At 41.6% G+C, this 18,809-nt stretch overlaps 1 protein-coding gene across 3 annotated transcripts in view; it reads left to right on the top strand.

The window, feature by feature from the left end:
- RGS17 (regulator of G protein signaling 17) overlaps positions 1-18,809 on the top strand; it is a 223,524-nt gene that overhangs the window by 109,282 nt on the left and 95,433 nt on the right. For 2 of the 3 annotated variants that reach the window (XM_073557703.1, XM_073557702.1), the window contains exon 2: positions 5,963-6,100. In XM_073557703.1, the coding sequence (XP_073413804.1) occupies positions 5,982-6,100 (119 nt within the window). In that variant the 5' untranslated portion in view covers positions 5,963-5,981. Of the gene's footprint in view, positions 1-5,962; positions 6,101-18,809 lie in introns of those variants that run through there. The other variant, XM_073557704.1, reaches the window with a different exon arrangement.

Here is an 18,809-nt window from a genome sequence, read left to right as displayed (position 1 = left end):
CATGAAGTACATTCCATGATATAAACTACATTTTTGGTGTTGCAGTTTATAAAATCTTTGATGTCAAATAGATTACTGTCATCAAAATCTCCAAATTTATCACACCTTTTGGTATAGGTACACATCTTACACTGACTGGCAGCACATTTGAAAAAACCTCTCGTTTTCAACCAATTGCCTGTATGTTCTTGCCGAGTACAAAGAAAACTTGGTGATAAACTATTTTTTAAGGATGGTGCTTCTCTGGAAACTATCCTTAGTCCTTTTTTTTATTATTTTTTCAATATCTGGATCTTCTTTTAAAATTGCCAAGCTATCCTCAACTATTTTTTTAATATTGGAAAACTGATTACTAAATTGTAACACCATTGTTATGGGATTGGCAGAATTTTTGGACAGTTTATGCGAGTCTTTAAAACGAGATTTTTTTGAAACAATCTTTTCAGCCCTATCCAGACTCCATCGATCATAACCTCTCCTGCCCAAATGTTGTCTAATGTCAGAAACTTATTTTTTATAATCAGAGGGACAACTACAATTTCTCTTAGCACGCGTCATTTCACCCACAGGAATACCCTTAATTGTGTGCCTGGGGTGATGACTTTTTGCATGGAGAATTGTGTTCCCAGCTGTCTCCTTGCGATATGTACGAGTAATAACGGATTTATTAGGTATGCCAGTCAGATTTAAATCCAAAAAATCAATAGTGGTCTTTTCATGTCGTGTTAGGAATTTTAGGTTCAGAGAGTTGCAATTGATATACGCATCAAATTTCCAAATTTCTGTACTGTTATATCTGATTTCCAAATGATGACAATATCATCAATGTATCTACCGTAAAACTGTATACAATCAGTGTAAGGATTGTCAAGATTGTAGATATACATTTCCTCCCACCAACTCATAACGAGATTTGCTTGATAAGGGGAATATTTAGCTCCCATGGATACGCCATTTACTTGTATATGGTAATTCTCATTAAATATAAAATAATTGTTGGAAATCAACAAAAAAGTGACATCCAAGATGAAATCTTGGAAGTCACACGAGAAATTACTATATTTTTGTAGATTACATTTTAATGCGTTAATTGCTACTGTGTGTGGAATCGATGTGTAGAGAGAAACAACATCAGTAGTTATCCATGAGAATTTGGAATCCCAAATTAAACCATCCATTGAATTCAATACTTCTGTACTGTCTCTAATAAAACCAGGGACCCTCTGAACCAAGGGTTGTAGAAGCAAATCTAACCATTCCCCCAATTTCTCACTTACAGATCCTATCCCTGACAAAATCGGTCTCATGGGAGGAAAGCTTTTTTTATGGGTTTTTGGTAACGCATAAAGCGTTGGTGTAACTGGATTTAACACCTTTAGATAATCCCTCTCTCTCATAGTAATAAAACCCATACAAAAGCCTTCATCAATAATCTGAAAAATACGCTCTTTGATATTATGAGAAGGATTCTCTAAAATACATTTGTAAATCATGGGGTCATTAAGCATATTTTCAACCCAGTTCACATAATCATCCCTATTCATAAGGACAATCGATCCACCCTAATCTGAATTCTTTATTATAATATTTTCATTTGCCTTCAGTTCTAACAATGCTTTTTTCAGGGACGGCCTCAAATTACTGCAGGCACAATTCACACCATGCGTTTTTTCAGATAATAATCTAAGGTCATTTTCAACAGCACTTTGAAACCTATCCATCACAGGTCTCCTTGCTTTAACCGGATAATAGTTTGGATTAGGAATACTCATGCCTTTTGCTAAAGAAGCAGCAATATCAACATTTGGCACGCTTTCATTTTGTAAAGCCTGCAAATTGATAATAGACATTTGTTCTGGAAAGGAACAATTACTATAAGTATTTTCAAAATTCACATCATTTTCCACAATAATATCAGGGTTATCTTCAAAATGCAATTTCAAGGTAATATTCCTAATAAATCTATTAACATCACATATTGTGGAGAAAAGATTAAAATTACAACTAGGAACAAAAGAAAGTCCAAATGAAAGTAACTCACGTTGATCAGCAGTTAGATTCAGTGATGAAAGATTAATAACATCAAAGTCACCTAACGTGAGACTCATAGTAAAAAACTGGACTCATTAAAAGTATATGGGATTGAGAAAGTCCACAATCGGATTAGAGGTGGGGACTTAGAACCTGTGCTTAGGAATAGGGAGGCGTGGTGGATGTTTAAATTAAACACCAGTATGCCACGAGGCTTGAATAAAAGAAAAGACACCATGCTCTTTTATTAGGCTAGCACTTATTAACCCTTTCCTCTTTGAAACATCTATCTTATCACATTTATAATGAATCTTCATGTTCTGATTAAACATATACTAAAATATGTGGAAATATGGCAGAGTTTTTTTGCTAGGTTTTTCATGGGGTATTTTTTGTGCACAGAACTGTATTTTCATGCCGTTTTTCGAATCTGCATGTTTAAAATATAAAAACCAAAATATTCGACATAGTTTTATCTTGTACAGTTACTTAAGAAATACTTCATTTATTTGGGAAAGTCTATGACAATAATCTTTCTATATATGCATTAGAACGGTTTTTTTCAGTGCATGAAGTTTTTTTTTTTTTTTTCAGATATAAACTAAAAATTAAATATAACAAAAAAAAAGTTTATGATAACGACTTTTCAATAAATGCATCAGAACGGATTTTTATGATTGGTGTATGATGGGGAATAAAAGAATTAAATGTTTTTTTGCCTGTGCATATAACCAAAAAAATCATATACACTGAAAAAAATTCTTTAGAACAGTGCAAATTGGAGTTTTTTATCTCCCCTTTAAACGAACGTATTATGGCTGTGTGCACATTTGGTGCGCTAATTGAAATAATCCCTGAAAAAATCTTTTCAATTTATAAAACATTTTTTTTTTTTCAGAAAAAAAAATTTTTTCAAAAAGTTTTTTTTTTTTTTTTCCCTCCCCCTTCTTTGTATACATGTGTATACTAAAAAATGTTCTGTTGTGCTAAAATTAACATTGCACAAAAAAGAAATAAAAATGTAACATGTAATTGAAAACCGCATGCATTTTGAAAAAAATTGTATCTATGTGAATTTTACTGTTGTGAATGGTTGCAACATTGAGATCTGTTATGTTTCTCTTCTATTTCAGAAGTTTGCTTCATTTTTTCATGGATAATAACAAGAGAATAATGAATAAAAATTAAGAAATAAAATAAAGATAAAATACTACTAAAGGCGATAATATTGTATCTTATTGAATCAAATTGTTATATGTAATTGTGATTGTTAGTTTTCTCTCTATTTGTTTTATATTTGTTTTAATTAATTATTTAACCGGTGTGTAGACCGGATAGAGTATATAAGATCTACCCATGGACAAAGCTGCGTATCATGATTAAGAGTGCCTAGCCACTCGAAACGCGTAGATCGATCGCATGCCTTGTAACTCATGCTGGCTTTTAAACCTCATTTCTATTGAGTGAATAAAGAATATTTTTCACTACATCGTGGAGCTGGACAAAGTTTTTTCTCATTGCCTTGGATTGTGCGCTTTGACACAGCGGTCTCGTGCTCCGATGTTGGAATGCCGTATCTGGTGAGCTGGATTTGTATCCTGACACAGATCAATCCGCCTGGTTCCTTTGCAGAGAAACAGCCCCAAAGCATGATGTTGTCACCCCCATGCTTCATAGTAGGTATGGTGTTCTTTGGATGCAACGAAGCATTCTGTCTCCTCCAACCACGACAAGTATTGTTTCTACCAAACAGTTCTACTTTGGTTTCACCAGACCATATGACATTCTCCCAGTACTCTTCTGGATAATCCAAATCCTCTCTAGCAAACTTCAGAGAGGCCCGGACATGTACTGGCTTAAATATACCAAAATTAGTCCAAAAATTAAATAAATTCTGGCACTTCTACATAATATCAAACAAAACGTTAATCAGATCTATATCAAATTGCTAGATCCAAAAAACAGGAAGAGATCCAGTATGAATAAAAATCCAATTTTTATTGATCAATAGATTAAAAAAGTTTTAAAACAACAAACATGCCCAGCAGGAGGCGCTCATACAGCAATAAATATGGTAACACAGTGAGTACAATATTAAACACGCTTCTATATTCTGTGCGGAAAGAACCAACAATATACTTTCTCCAACATATATATTAATTATCCCATAAGCATATAGATAATTATAATGGCAATGCAATTCAATCAAATATGCAGCCACCTGAAAATATTTATTCCATGTCTCCCTGAGTTATATTGCTCTGAATCTTGGAGGGTTTCAAGCATAATAAGATTCCACCAGATACAGCTTAAATCATTCAATAAATACCTGTGATAACCAGAGTGATGATAGATGTAAGTGGCGCTGCCTCCCTCACCCCAACGCGCGTTTCGCCCTTGCTTCTTCCGAGGGCACCCCCTGCTAGGCATGTTTGTTGTTTTAAAACTTTTTTAATCTATTGATCAATAAAAATTGGATTTTTATTCATACTGGATCTCTTCCTGTTTTTTGGATCTATCAATTTGATATAGATCTGATTAACGTTTTGTTTGCTATGTACTGGCTTAAGCAGGGGGACACGCACGTCTGGCACTGCAGGGTCTGCATCCCTGGCAGCGTGCTGTGTTACTGCTTGTAGTGTGTTACGGTGGTCCCAGCTCTATGCAGATCATTCACTGAGTCCCCCCGTGTGTTTCTGGGATTTTTGCTCACCGGTCTTGTGATCATTTTGACCCCATGGGGTGAGATTTTGCATGGAGCCCCAGATCGAGGGAGATTATCAGTAGTCTTGTATGTCTTCCATTTTCTTATTATTGCACCCACAGTTGATTTCATCACACAAAGCTGCTTGTCTGTTGCAGATTCAGTCCTCCCAGCCTGATGCAGGGCTACAATTGTGTTTCTGGTGCCGTCGACAGCTCTTTGGTTTTCACCATAGTGGAGTTTGGATTGTGACTGTTTGAGGTTGTGGACAGGTGTCTTTTATACTGATAACAAGTGCCATTACTACAGGTAATGAGTAGAGGACAGAGGAGCCTCTTAAAGAAGAATGATCTGTGAGTGCCTGAAATCTTGCATGTTTTTAGGTGACAAAATACTTATTTTTCAAGATAATTTGAAAAATAAATCTTGCCAAATCAGACAAGGTGATTTTCTGTATTTGTTTTCTTATTTTGACTCTCATAGTTGTTGTCTACCTATGATGTAAATTACAGGCCTCATTGCTTTAAGTGGGAGAACTTGCACAATTGGTGGCTGACTAAATAATTTTTTTCCCTACTGTATGTTCTTAATGCTAATTAATACAGGTAGACACATCCATTGTTTGATATCATAAGGGAGGTGTCTGGCTCAAAATTTATTTTTCAGCAGTACAATGATTCCAAACATAAAGCCAATGTGATTAGGAGTTATTTTCAGCATAAAGAAGAACAAGGAGTCTTGGAAGTGATGATGATGATATGGCCTCAAGGAGCTCTGATCTCAACATAACGCGTTTCTGAGTTATTTTATGTAAGGACAGAAGGATTAGCACAAGCCTTTATCCACAGCAGATCTGTGGTTAGTCCTCAAAAATGTTTTGAACAACCTCCCTGCCGAGTTCCATCAAAACTTTGTGCAAGTGTATCTAGAAGAACTGATGCTGTTTTGAAGGTAACATACAGTATATTGATTTGATCTAGAGTTTTCCCTTTTTTAATAACTTTATGTTTTTTTAATTAATAAAAATAGATTATTAACAGTTCTATTTTTGATGTCATTCTAACTATGCCACATTTTTCCACAACTACTTAAAAAGTTTGCGCAGTTTTGTACATACTTATCTTGGTTCCATATTGTGTACTCATTTAATAAAATGCATTTATATACAACCAGGGGACCACTTGAGAAGTTGCAGTTTATTATCTTTTATCTTCTTTTGTTTTTCAGCCTCAGAGGAATTGCTGAAATGAGAAAGAGGCAGCAGTCACAAAATGAAGAAGCTTCTTCGGTACCACAAGCTCCTGGAGGGAACCCAAGGCCGAATACTTGCTGCTTCTGCTGGTGCTGTTGTTGCAGCTGCTCATGGTACGTCTTGCATTATATTTGATACCTTAGCTGATACAATGAATCGAGTTGTAGGTCATCTATACCATATCATTGGACAACCCCTTTAAAGGGAACCTGTCACCATTTTTTTTTCATGTCTAATTTAAGACTAGCACCTTAATCAGCGCCTGTGCTGCATCCCATGACGCCCCCAGTATATCCTCCCAATACCATTAAGAAATTCTCCCACACTTTATGTAAATCCATCCGGTCCTATAGGCGTCCTTGCTGAGGCGTCTATCCCTCCTTTCACTTTAGCATCGCCGTCCTCCTGCTTTGATTAATGTGGATGATGCCTCATGCGTCATGCACATGGTCGGGCAAAATCTTCCACCTGCACAGAGACATCGCTGTCTGTGCATTTTGCTCTGCCTTACTGCAGGCAGAGCCTAAAACATAAGGGCATAAGTAATATACCCCTTCATGGAATGCAGCACAGGCGCTGATTAAGGTGCTAGTCTTAGGTCAGACATGAAAAAACTGGTGACTGGTTCCTTTTAAACTTATTGGGTTGTTGTGTACTTGTGATTACAAGCTCAGATACGAGGACTGTTAGCTCTTATAGAACCACTACTCCCAGCCAGGTGCACAATCCTGAGTCATTTTCTTCCATGAATCAACATGTACTTCAAGGGTGTAAATACCCAACATAGAAGTACAGCTGCTAGTATAGTCTCTAGACGTAGGCTATGTTTACACGTTGCTTTTTTGATACAGTTTTTTCCTAAGGCAAAACCTACTTTCGTGGTAGTAAGAAACTTGTCTCAAAAAGGTTTTGCTTAGTTTATGTTGTGTTTTTTGCGGTGTTTTTGGTGCTTTTTTTTGCATTGTTTTTGTCAGGGTATATTCGACTGTTGTGCCAAAAAAAATAAAAAATCAGATTCATCTTAATCATGTTTTGGCACAAAAAAAAATGCAGAAAAAGTGATACCTGTGTTTTATCAGCATTTTTACAGCTTTTTTTGCACCACCTATTGCTTTTAATGGGTGAAAAACGCTGAAAAAATGCACCAGTGACATGCTGCATTCTGCAAAAAGCAAGGTTTTGCACAAAATACTGAGGACAAAAAAAACAAGCTGTGTTCATGACATTTTTGAAATCTCATACACTTTGCTTGTACTGTAAATAGCGCCTGAAAATTTGCATTCAGAAAAACGCATAAAAAAGCTGAAAAAACGCAACGTGTGAACATAGCCTTACAGTATCTCACAAAAGTGAATAAAGCCCTCACATTTTTGTAAATATTTTATTACCGTATATCTTCTCACGGGACAACACTGAAAAACTGACACTTTGATACAATGTAAAGTAGTCATTGTACAGTTTGTATAAGGGCTTGCTCCCACTTGCGATTAAATCAGACGAAGGCAATACAATTACCGTATTTTTCGGACCATAAGACGCACTTTTTTCCCCAAAAATTTGGGGGAAAAATGGGGGTGCGTCTTATGGTCCAGATGCACTTACCAGGAGACACCATCCGAGGCTGATGGGCGGCGATTTGGCAGTTGATCGGTGGTGCGGGGGCTCTGCTGGCATTGGTGAAAATCCCGGAGCCCCCGCACATCCATCCCGGGCTGGTGCGGGACTTTTGCAGTTGATCGGCGGTGCAGGGGCTCCGCCGGCATTTTGTGAAAGGAGCCCCCACACTTCAATTGTTGTAATGCTGAATTGAAAATGGCCGCTCATAGTGAGATCTCAGGAGACGAGATGTCGTCCCGGGAGACGAGATCTCGTCTCCTGAGATCTCACTCTGCGCTTGCGCCGCCTCCAGCGGCCATTTTCCTGAAGCGCAATTCAGCATTACAACAATGGAATGCTGAATTGAGCTTCAGGAAAATGACCGCAATGTAATGCTGAATTGAGCTTCAGGAAAATGGCCGCCGGAGGCGGCGCAAGCGCAGAGTGAGATCTCAGGAGACGAGATCTAGTCTCCCGGGACGACATCTCATCTCCTGAGATCTCAGTATGCGCGGCCATTTTCAAATCAGCATTACAACAATGGAAGTGCGGGGGCTCCTTTCACAAAATGCCGGCGGAGCCACTGCACCGCCGATCACCTGCAAAAGTGCGGCACCAGCCTGGGATGGATGTGCGGGGGCTCCGGGATTTCCACCAATGCCGGCGGAGCCCCCGCACCACCGATCATCTGCCAAATCGCCGCCCATCAGCCTAGGATGGATGTGTGGGGGCTTTCACAAAATGGCAGAGCCCCCCACCACCGATCCTGCTGCACCAGCCAGGGATGAGCCAGACCACCTCCTGTGACCCCACTCTACCAGCGTTCCATATCACACCCTACCCCCCAAGTAAGCTGAATAATTCGGACTGTAAGACAGACCCTCATTTGACGCATTAATTTTTTTCCCTCTTTTTGTTCTGAAAATTTGGGGTGCATCTTATGGTCCTGTGCGTCTTATAGTCCGAAAAATACGGTAAAAATCTGATTGCATTTGTACCAATTTAATCCTATGCTTTTGTTCTCAATTGCATTTTCTTTTCCTGCTCTGATCAGAAAGGAAAAAAATCTCAGCATGCTGAGATTGGAATGTCAAATTCAGATCACACGGACCCATTTAAGTCTATGTGAAACATTGCACTGCACTTGGTGCAGTGCGATTCCCGACAACGCCGGCAGCAGGGGAGATGGAGAAATTATTTTCTTCTCCGCAGCTGCCCCTTGCATCGGATGTGATTCGCCAGTGGGACCCTGGTCTAACAGTGGAAGGCCTCTTTCATACTTACTGATATTTCCGATACCGGAAAAAACAGTACCAGAGACATCAGTGTTCGTGTGTGCAAGTGTGTATTATGTGTTGCAACTGTGCGCCGCCCTTGTGCCGCATCAATACCACACGTACCGACGCCTGGGAAGCAGCGGTACTGTTTACCCTGTTCCCCGGCGCAGGGTGCTGAAGACAGCTCACATCATTCTCCTCTGCTCACGCTGCAATCAGCGCTAGCAGGGGAGAATGTTGAGAGTTGAGATATTAGCGAGATTGGCTTATTCATTCACCGCCGCCTGCGCTCTAAATGAATAAATAAATAAACAGGCGTGGGTTCCCCTGCATTTTTGATAACCAGCCAGGCAAAACTGACAGCTGCGGGCTGCAAACCTCAGCTGTCAGCTTTAGCAAACCTAGTTATCAAGAATGGAGGGGTCTCCACTCCATATTTTTAATTATTTACATAAATAATTAAAAAAATGGCATGTGGTCCCCCTATATTTTTGACAACCAGCCTTGTTAAAGCAGACAGCTGGGGGTTGTTATTCTCAACCTGGTAAGGGGCCATTGATATTCCCCACCCCCAGTCTAAAAATAGCAGCCCTCAGCAGCCCAGAAAAGGCACATCCATTAAATGCACCAAATTTAGCATTTTGCCCAGCTCTTCCCACTTGCCCTGTGGCAGTGGCAAGTGAGGTTCATCTCTGTGGGGTTGATATCACCTTTGTATTGTCTGGTGACATCAAGTCCACAGCTTAGTAATGGAGAGGTGTCTATAAAACGCCTATACATTACTAGTACTATAGTTGTATGGTAATAACACACAGCCAGAATAAAGTCCTTTATTTGAAATAACAACAAAACAAAGTTTTCCTTTTTTATTTAAAAACTAGCTGAAGAGCCCGGCGCTGCCCGGGCATAGTAACTGTGGTTAGTTACAACAAATTATAATTATCCTCCATCCTACAGTCCCGTGCCCATATACCCGTAATACATATCCTCCATCCCATAGTTCCGTACCCATATATCATCATACATATCCACCATCCCATAGGCCCGTGCCCATATACCCATCATACATATCCTCCATCCCATAGTCCCATGCCCATATATACCCATCATACATATCCTCCATCCCATAGTAGAGTGCCCATATACCCATCATACATCCTCCATCCCATAGTAGAGTGCCCATATACCCATCATACATATCGCCATCCCATAGTCCCGTGCCCATATACCCGTCATACACATCCTCCATCCCATAGTCAACCATTATGACATCATAATGAGCGGCAGGGCTTGCAACCTATGATGAATCAGCGTCGCCATGGAAACCATTATGACATAATGAGGGGCGGGGCTTGATACGCACACACTTTTTCCCCATTATGTAGATAGGGGCAAAAATTTTTTGTGAATTAGAACGCGCGGGGTTAAAATTTCGCCTCACAACATAGCCTATGACGCTCTCGGGGTCCAGACGTGTGACTGTGCCAAATTTTGTGACTGTAGCTGCGACGGTGCAGATGCCAATCCCGGACATACACACACACACACATACACACATACATACATACACACATTGAGCTTTATATATTAGATAACAAATACAGTTATACTCACCTAAAGTCCATTCCATTGAAGTCATCGTCTCCTGTAATAAAACAAAAATAAAAAGCAACAATATCCCTCACCTGTCGGTCATTCTGTCCCACACCATAATCCAAGTCTTGTGATAAATCGTTTTCAACGTGCACACAGTGCCAAGATGCAATTGGCCAGGCTGAGAACCCATGAAGAATGAGCTGCTGTGAGTGCAGCGTCAGTGAGCAGCGATGACGTCATCGAGCTTACGTGGTCACTGACGCTGCGTTCCCAGCCAGGCAGAATTGCGGTGACCTCAGCACCTTAAGAAAAAGTCACAGAGTTAACCACAATTCAGCTCAGTTAACTCACTGAGCTGAACTGCGGTGAACTTACGTTATCCTTATATCATCAGTGTGCACATGTGTGGGGGTGTTTTGCTGCCCAGGCTGTTGTTAAAACCAGACAAGTCAGTGTATTTTGCCCTTCGGACACATGGTCTGTGGAAGCTCACTACACAGACGCATTCACTTGAATGAAGCAAAAAAATGCAGCACAAACGCAATGTTTGAACATAACTTAACTCTCTTGGGCATGAAGTTCACAAGAGCTTCACAGGTTGCCACTGGAATCCTCTTTCACTCCTCCATGATGACATCATGGAGCTTGTGGATGTCAGAGACCCTGCGCTGGAGAGGGAGATTGGCAAGTTGGTCACAATTTGATCATTTTCACTTAGGCGTGTACTCACTTTTGTTGCCAGAGGTTTAGATATTAATGGCTGCGTGTTGAATTATTTAGAAGGCACACCAAATTTACACTGTTATACAAGCTGTACACTGACTTCTTTACATTGTATTAAAGTGTCAGATCTTTAGTGATGTCCCTTGAAAAGATATAATAAAATATTTACCAAAATGTCAGGGGTGTACTCACTTTTGTGAAATACTGTAGATAGATAGTGCCACTATCTGCAAGGCCTGCTTATGTCTGGTAGTAAAGATGGCCTGGAATGAGATAAGTAGGCATAGATTCAAGCTAAAATTATGCTGTTTCCTCCTATCTTATATTTGTGAAATTTGGCAAGTGATGAGAAAATTGGCAAGTAGTTCTCTAAAATTGGTTCACGACATCACATGAATTATTTCAGCCATACCAAAATTTGACATAAGCTACCTAATAAATGTGAGTAAAAAAATATTTTTGTATTGAGATCATTTTGATGGTTTCTGTGAGGTAAAACATTGTTTAAAAACAGGCAGGGAAAAGTTTTACCTCACAGAAATCAGCAGCTGTAATATCTGTATCGTCTCTTTTGTGTCCTCCCCTGCCCATGAGCTGTGGTATGATCAGACCACATCCCTGTACGCTCAGACACAGCCATTACACAGTACATAGCAGGGACACATCTATAAGATTATCTCAGCACAGGAACATTTTTTAACACATCTAATTGTGGAAATTATTTTTATTCCAAGATCTATTACTTAAAATTAACGTTGTTAATGGGAAAACCCCTTTAAGGTCTTTAGAAGCCTGAAGTGGTTAAAAGAAGTTAGAAAAGATAGAACATGTCCACAGCAAGTCGTTGATATTTTTGTGCATTATGTTGATTCTTTTTGGCATTTTTTATGTGCTTTTTCATACAACACTGAAAACAGCGTTGTATGGCCTTTCCCTAACACGTATACTTGTGACAGATTTGTTGCTAAAGTTTTTGCAACTGAAAGTTGTTTCCATACATTTTGTCCAGTGACGTACATGTGGATATGGTCTGAGAAGGACTGAGACCTGGCTAATGCAGTTCCCCACGCCTGTGTGTCTATTAGCCGGGTCTCGGTCCTTCTCAGCCCTTTTCCACATGTACGTCACTTGACAAATGGTAAGGTTTTAATACTAAAGGTTAGGATCGTCCCGAATAAGGTCATCGTAGCATGGTAGGAGGGCTTTTACATTTTTTTTATCAAAATTACAGTTTTTTTAATCAAAATTATGTTAACTAAGCACCCTATATTATTTTCATGCACTATTCCTATTTATTTTTTTAATGCACAGTATTTGCTTATTACGTTGTTATCTTGGGTTTTGTCTGTTTAGTGACCAGTGTCAATATTCGCCTATACGCTGCATGCATACCAACTTATGTTCTAGTTCATCTCTTTACGTTTTTTGTTTCAGAGTTTTCTGATGTAAGATAGTTGTTGGTTAATGCATTTTATAAAAGGGTTTACACAGGAAAATCTAACAACAGATGACATAATTGTAGATAACGTAAATTCTCCATTTAATGTCTTTTGTCTTATCCAATAAGAAGTTCAATGACATCTTGAAACACTAAAATACATCACCCGGTCTGGATGGGATTCACATTCCATTACTGCAGGAAGTACAGTGATGGTCAGACAATTTTCTTTAATATGCGAGGATTCCATAATAACAGGGTCTGTGCCACATAGCTGGCACATAGCAAATGCAGTGCCAATATTCTAAAAGGCATCAAAAACTGAGCACACAAACTATATACCTGTAAGTTTTACCTCTATTGTTGGAAAAATCTTTGAAGATTTTCTAAGAGATGCTATCCTGGAGTTTCTCAATTAAAATAACCTGATAACCCAGCATCAGCATGGTTTTATGAGGGATCGGTCCTGTCAAACTAATCTGTTCAGCTTCTGCAAAGAGGTAAGTCTTAGGCGCAGAAAAACGGAACTCACTGGAGGTACTTGCACACTCCATACAAAATGGAGTGTGCAAGTAGCTCTGAGAAACATGACATGTACCCCATGGCATATGGGTACCACAATTTGAGGACCTAGACCCTAAAGTCTTTCTATACAGTATATATAAATTATATATTAGGCTTCTAAAACTATACTACTACCTTAGGTGGCTGTTAAAAAGTGCACAACCACTGACATGTGAGACTGGGGGTTGTCATAATCCCAGTGCAGGTTTTTGAGCTGCACGTCAGGGGTTAATGTCTGGAGCTCATTGCAGGTTTTGACCTGCACACCTGGGGTTAATGATTGTGGCCTCTTTCTGGTTCTGGGAGAGCTTCTTAAACCCCTGGGAAGCTCCAATCCCTGCCAGTTATACTTTTGCCTTTGGCCGAGTGTGCTGACCTCTGTGTGCCTGTGCCTGTTCGTTGTTATAGCTTGTTTATATGGTTCTGACCCGGTTCTGTTTCCCGTTGTGAGTTTGCCTGTTGATTCTGTACTGTGCTATCCTCTCTGTGTATGACTCATTGCCTGTGATCTGACTACTCTCTGCTCGCCTCTCTTGTACCTTGCAGCTATCTCTGTGTATGACTCATTGGCTACGTCCTGACTATCCTCCCTGTCTATGTCCCTTGGTAACTTTCTCTCGCAGTTACCCTGCTAGGAGTTCTCTTGCAGCTCCTAGCTCTCTGGAGTTTAGGCCACGCCCCTAGCAGTCACGTGCATCAGGTCCTGCGGCTCTGAAGTACGCATCTACTCGGCTGCTGCCAGCTCCACAGGTATCTTTGAGCACAGTTCGCTTTATTCAGGACACGCGCACTGGCTCAGTGAGCAAGTTCAGTGCGGTGTTTCTGACATTATAACTGGCCTGTTATTTTTTTTTCTCTCCTCACTTCGGCAGCATGGACCCAATGTGTGCTTTATCTGAGCAGGTGAAATGCTTGACTCAGTCACTGCAGAAGCTTAGTTTGGAACACCAAGCTCTGGCCCAGTCCCAACGGCGGGTTGAGGACTCAGTTCAGGGGGTACTTTCCGCAGGCTTCCAGCAGGTGGGGAATAGAGATGTCATTTTAGTCCCACCCGAATACCCGGTTAAATTGCGAGATACGTTTTCTGGTAACAAAGATGATTTCAGAGCATTTAAGGAGGGCTGTAAGCTCTTTTTCTCTTTGAGACCCCGCTCCTCTGGGGATGAGAAACAGAGGGTGGTTATGTCCCTGCTTAGGGGGTCCCCACAAGCCTGGGCATTTTCGCTTTCCTCTTCTGCCCCTAAGAGAATGTCTGTGGATGCATTTTTTGAAGCCTTAGGGCTTATTTATGATGAGCCTGATAGAGTGCGTTTGGCTGAGGACAAGGTGATGAGTGTCTGTCAGGGGGAGCACTCGGCCGAATGGTTCTGTACTGAATTCAGACGTTGGGCAGCCGAGATTTCCTGGAGTGATGCCGCCCTTCGGGGGCTGTTCCGTAGAGGCCTGTGTGAACATCTGAAGGATGCTTTGGCACTCCATCATCCGCCTGACTCCCTGGAGGATGCCATGACCCAAGCGGTTAGCATGGATCGCAGACTGCAGGCTAGAGGCGTTATGCAACAGGAAACACCATTACTCTGCAGTGGAGATGAGACCCGGACTCTTCCTGTGGCTATGGAGGTGAGCGCTGTCACCTGTGAGGAAAAGGAGAGAAGACGCCGCCGGCCGGGAGAAGCAGTTGTGTTTCTATTGTGGAGAATCTGGACACTGGAAGAAGGACTGCCCCTCCTGTCCGTCATCCTCCAAGATGGCGGGAAATGACTAGGTCTGGGTAGTAGTCGAGGAGGCTACCCAGACCTTCAGGTACAATTTTCCTCACGTGCAAAAATGGTGCTGCAGGTGGAACTGGAACTTGGTAATGGTCCGGTTCAGACTACTGCTTTTGTTGACTGTGGTTCTGCTGTGAACCTGATTGATACCAAAGTTATGACTCTTAATAAGATAGGGACAGTCAGGCTTCAGGATCCTGTTAAACTTGTGGCAATTGACTCGTCTCCTCTTACCCAGGACGGTATCTGTTGCAGGTCTGAACTTTTTTCTCTAAAAGTGGGTTCCACTCAAGTGGAAAAACTAAGTTGTCTTGTGCTAGATAACTTGCCTGCAGGACTGGTACTGGGGATGCCTTGGCTTCAATGCCATAATCCTACCATTGATTGGGTTACAGGGGAGATCACTCAATGGGGATGTAAGGATAAATGTGGTAACCTGGGACATCTTCTTAACGCTGTGAAATCCGTATCTGTGTCATCTGTCGGTCTGGAAGGTATTCCGGAGTACCTGAAGGATTTCGAAGACGTTTTTTCCAAAAGTGAGGCTGAGGCACTGCCACCACATACAGTGGGGAAAAAAAGTATTTAGTCAGTCAGCAATAGTGCAAGTTCCACCACTTAAAAAGATGAGAGGCGTCTGTAATTTACATCATAGGTAGACCTCAACTATGGGAGACAAACTAAGAAAAAAAAATCCAGAAAATCACATTGTCTGTTTTTTTTTCATTTTATTTGCATATTATGGTGGAAAATAAGTATTTGGTCAGAAACAAGCAATCAAGATTTCTGGCTCTCACAGACCTGTAACTTCTTCTTTAAGAGTCTCCTCTTTCCTCCACTCATTACCTGTAGTAATGGCACCTGTTTAAACTTGTTATCAGTATAAAAAGACACCTGTGCACACCCTCAAACAGTCTGACTCCAAACTCCACTATGGTGAAGACCAAAGAGCTGTCAAAGGACACCAGAAACAAAATTGTAGCCCTGCACCAGGCTGGGAAGACTGAATCTGCAATAGCCAACCAGCTTGGAGTGAAGAAATCAACTGTGGGAGCAATAATTAGAAAATGGAAGACATACAAGACCACTGATAATCTCCCTCGATCTGGTGCTCCACGCAAAATCCCACCCCATGGGGTCAGAATGATCACAAGAACGGTGAGCAAAAATCCAGAACCACGCGGGGGGACCTAGTGAATGAACTGCAGAGAGCTGGGACCAATGTAACAAGGCCTACCATAAGTAACACACTACGCCACCATGGACTCAGATCCTGCAGTGCCAGACGTGTCCCACTGCTTAAGCCTGTACATGTCCGGGCCCGTCTGAAGTTTGCTAGAGAGCATTTGGATGATCCAGAGGAGTTTTGGGAGAATGTCCTATGGTCTGATGAAACCAAACTGGAACTGTTTGGTAGAAACACAACTTGTCGTGTTTGGAGGAAAAAGAATACTGAGTTGCATCCATCAAACACCATACCTACTGTAAAGCATGGTGGTGGAAACATCATGCTTTGGGGCTGTTTCTCTGCAAAGGGGCCAGGACGACTGATCCGGGTACATGAAAGAATGAATGGGGCCATGTATCGTGAGATTTTGAGTGCAAACCTCCTTCCATCAGCAAGGGCATTGAAGATGAAATGTGGCTGGGTCTTTCAACATGACAATGATCCAAAGCACACCGCCAGGGCAACGAAGGAGTGGCTTCGTAAGAAGCATTTCAAGGTCCTGGAGTGGCCTAGCCAGTCTCCAGATCTCAACCCTATAGAAAACCTTTGGAGGGAGTTGAAAGTCCGTGTTGCCAAGCGAAAAGCCAAAAACATCACTGCTCTAGAGGAGATCTGCATGGAGGAATGGGCCAACATACCAACAACAGTGTGTGGCAACCTTGTGAAGACTTACAGAAAACGTTTGACCTCTGTCATTGCCAACAAAGGATATATCACAAAGTATTGAGATGAAATTTTGTTTCTGACCAAATACTTATTTTCCACCATAATATGCAAATAAAATGAAAAAAAAAACAGACAATGTGATTTTCTGGATTTTTTTTTCTCAGTTTGTCTCCCATAGTTGAGGTCTACCTATGATGTAAATTACAGACGCCTCTCATCTTTTTAAGTGGTGGAACTTGCACTATTGCTGACTGACTAAATACTTTTTTTCCCCACTGTAGACCCTACGATTGTGCCATTGATTTAGTACCCGGAGCCAAGTTACCTAAGGCTCGATTGTTCAATTTGTCTGGGCCTGAATGCCAAGCCATGAAGGAGTACATAGCTGAGAGTCTCCGCAAAGAGCATATCAGGCCTTCTGTGTCACCTGTGGCAGCAGGATTCTTCTTTTTGAAGAAGAAAGATGGTGGTTTGCGGCCATGCCTCGACTTTCGGGAACTGAACAAGATAACGGTTAGGAACACTTACCCACTTCCCCTCATCCCAGACTTATGTAACCAGTTAGCTGGGGCCCAATGGTTCTCCAAGTTAGATCTGCGGGGGGCCTACAATCTGATAAGAGTTCGGGAAGCGGATGAGTGGAAAACTGCATTCCTCACATCAGAAGGACTCTTTGAGAACCTGGTAATGCTGTTTGGGTTAACTAATGCACCCGCTATTTTCCAGAATTTTATCAATGTTGTGTTTTCTGACCTGATAGGCCGTTTTGTTATTATTTATTTGGATGACATTTTGGTGTATTCCCCAGACAGCCAATCTCACTTGCATCATCTACAGACAGTTCTCCAGAGACTCAGGGAGAACCGATTGTTCGCTAAATTGGAAAAATGTTCGTTTTTTGTACAGGAACTGTCTTTTTTGGGGTTGACTGTGTCCTGTGAGGGGTTTCGTATGGATCCTAAGAAGGTGCTGGCGATCGCTGACTGGGTTCAGCCTCGAGATCTCAAGGGGCTCCAGCGCTTCTTAGGATTTGCGAACTATTATCGAAGATTCATTAAAGGTTTCTCACAAGTGGTTAAACCACTCACGGATCTTACCCAGAAGGGCGCTGATATAAAAAATTGGTCTGTTCTCACTAAGGAGTCCTTCTCAGCGATTAAGAAAGGTTTCATTTCTGCCCCGGTGTTGGTACAACAAGACCCGTGCAAACCATTCATTGTGGAGGTGGATGCTTCTAAAGTGGGGGCTGTGCTGTCCCAGGGTCCGGCCACCCTTACCAATCTCAAACCCTATGCCTTCTTCTCCAAGAAGTTCTCCTCAGCTGAGAAAAACTATGATGTAGGCAATAGGGAACTTCTTGCGGTCAAGCTGGCGTTTGAGGAATGGAGGCACTTTTTGGAAGGGGCGGCTCACCCTATCACTGTTATCACGGATCACAAAAGTTTGGCATACCTTGAATCTGCTAAGAGGCTTACTCCTAGACAAGCCCGTTGGTCACTTTTTTTTTCACGATTTCAGTTCTCCATTACTTTTAGACTGGGGTCCGAAAATGTTAAAGCGGATGCCCTGTCCAGAAGTTTTGACCCAGTGTCTCCCCCTGAGCCGCCGTCCTCCATTCTTCCCCCAGGGGTGGTAGTGGGGGGGTCTCAACTGAGTTGGAGCAAGAAATTCTAAGGGCTCAGGCCCTAGCTCCAGCAACCAGGCAAGGGGATAAACTGTTTGTTCCAGATTCATTGCAGCCTAGACTTCTGCAGGAGTTTCATGAGTCTAGGCTGAGTGCTCATCCAGGTATCACAGCCACTAGAGAGGCAGTAGCCAGGGGTTTTTGGTGGTCCGATGTCAAGGAATTTGTTTCTGCTTGTGGCGTGTGTGCCCGTTCCAAAAGCTCGCATAACTGGCCGGCTGGGGAACTCATACCTTTACCGGTTCCTGATAGGCCATGGACTCATCTTTCCATGGATTTTA

This window comes from Dendrobates tinctorius, unplaced genomic scaffold (genome assembly GCF_039654945.1).
Source record: "Dendrobates tinctorius isolate UK_male_01 unplaced genomic scaffold, ASM3965494v1 ptg000250l, whole genome shotgun sequence".
NCBI lineage: Eukaryota > Metazoa > Chordata > Amphibia > Anura > Dendrobatidae > Dendrobates > Dendrobates tinctorius.
Note: the sequence above shows the minus strand (reverse complement) of the source record. Positions and strands in the feature narration are given on the sequence as shown.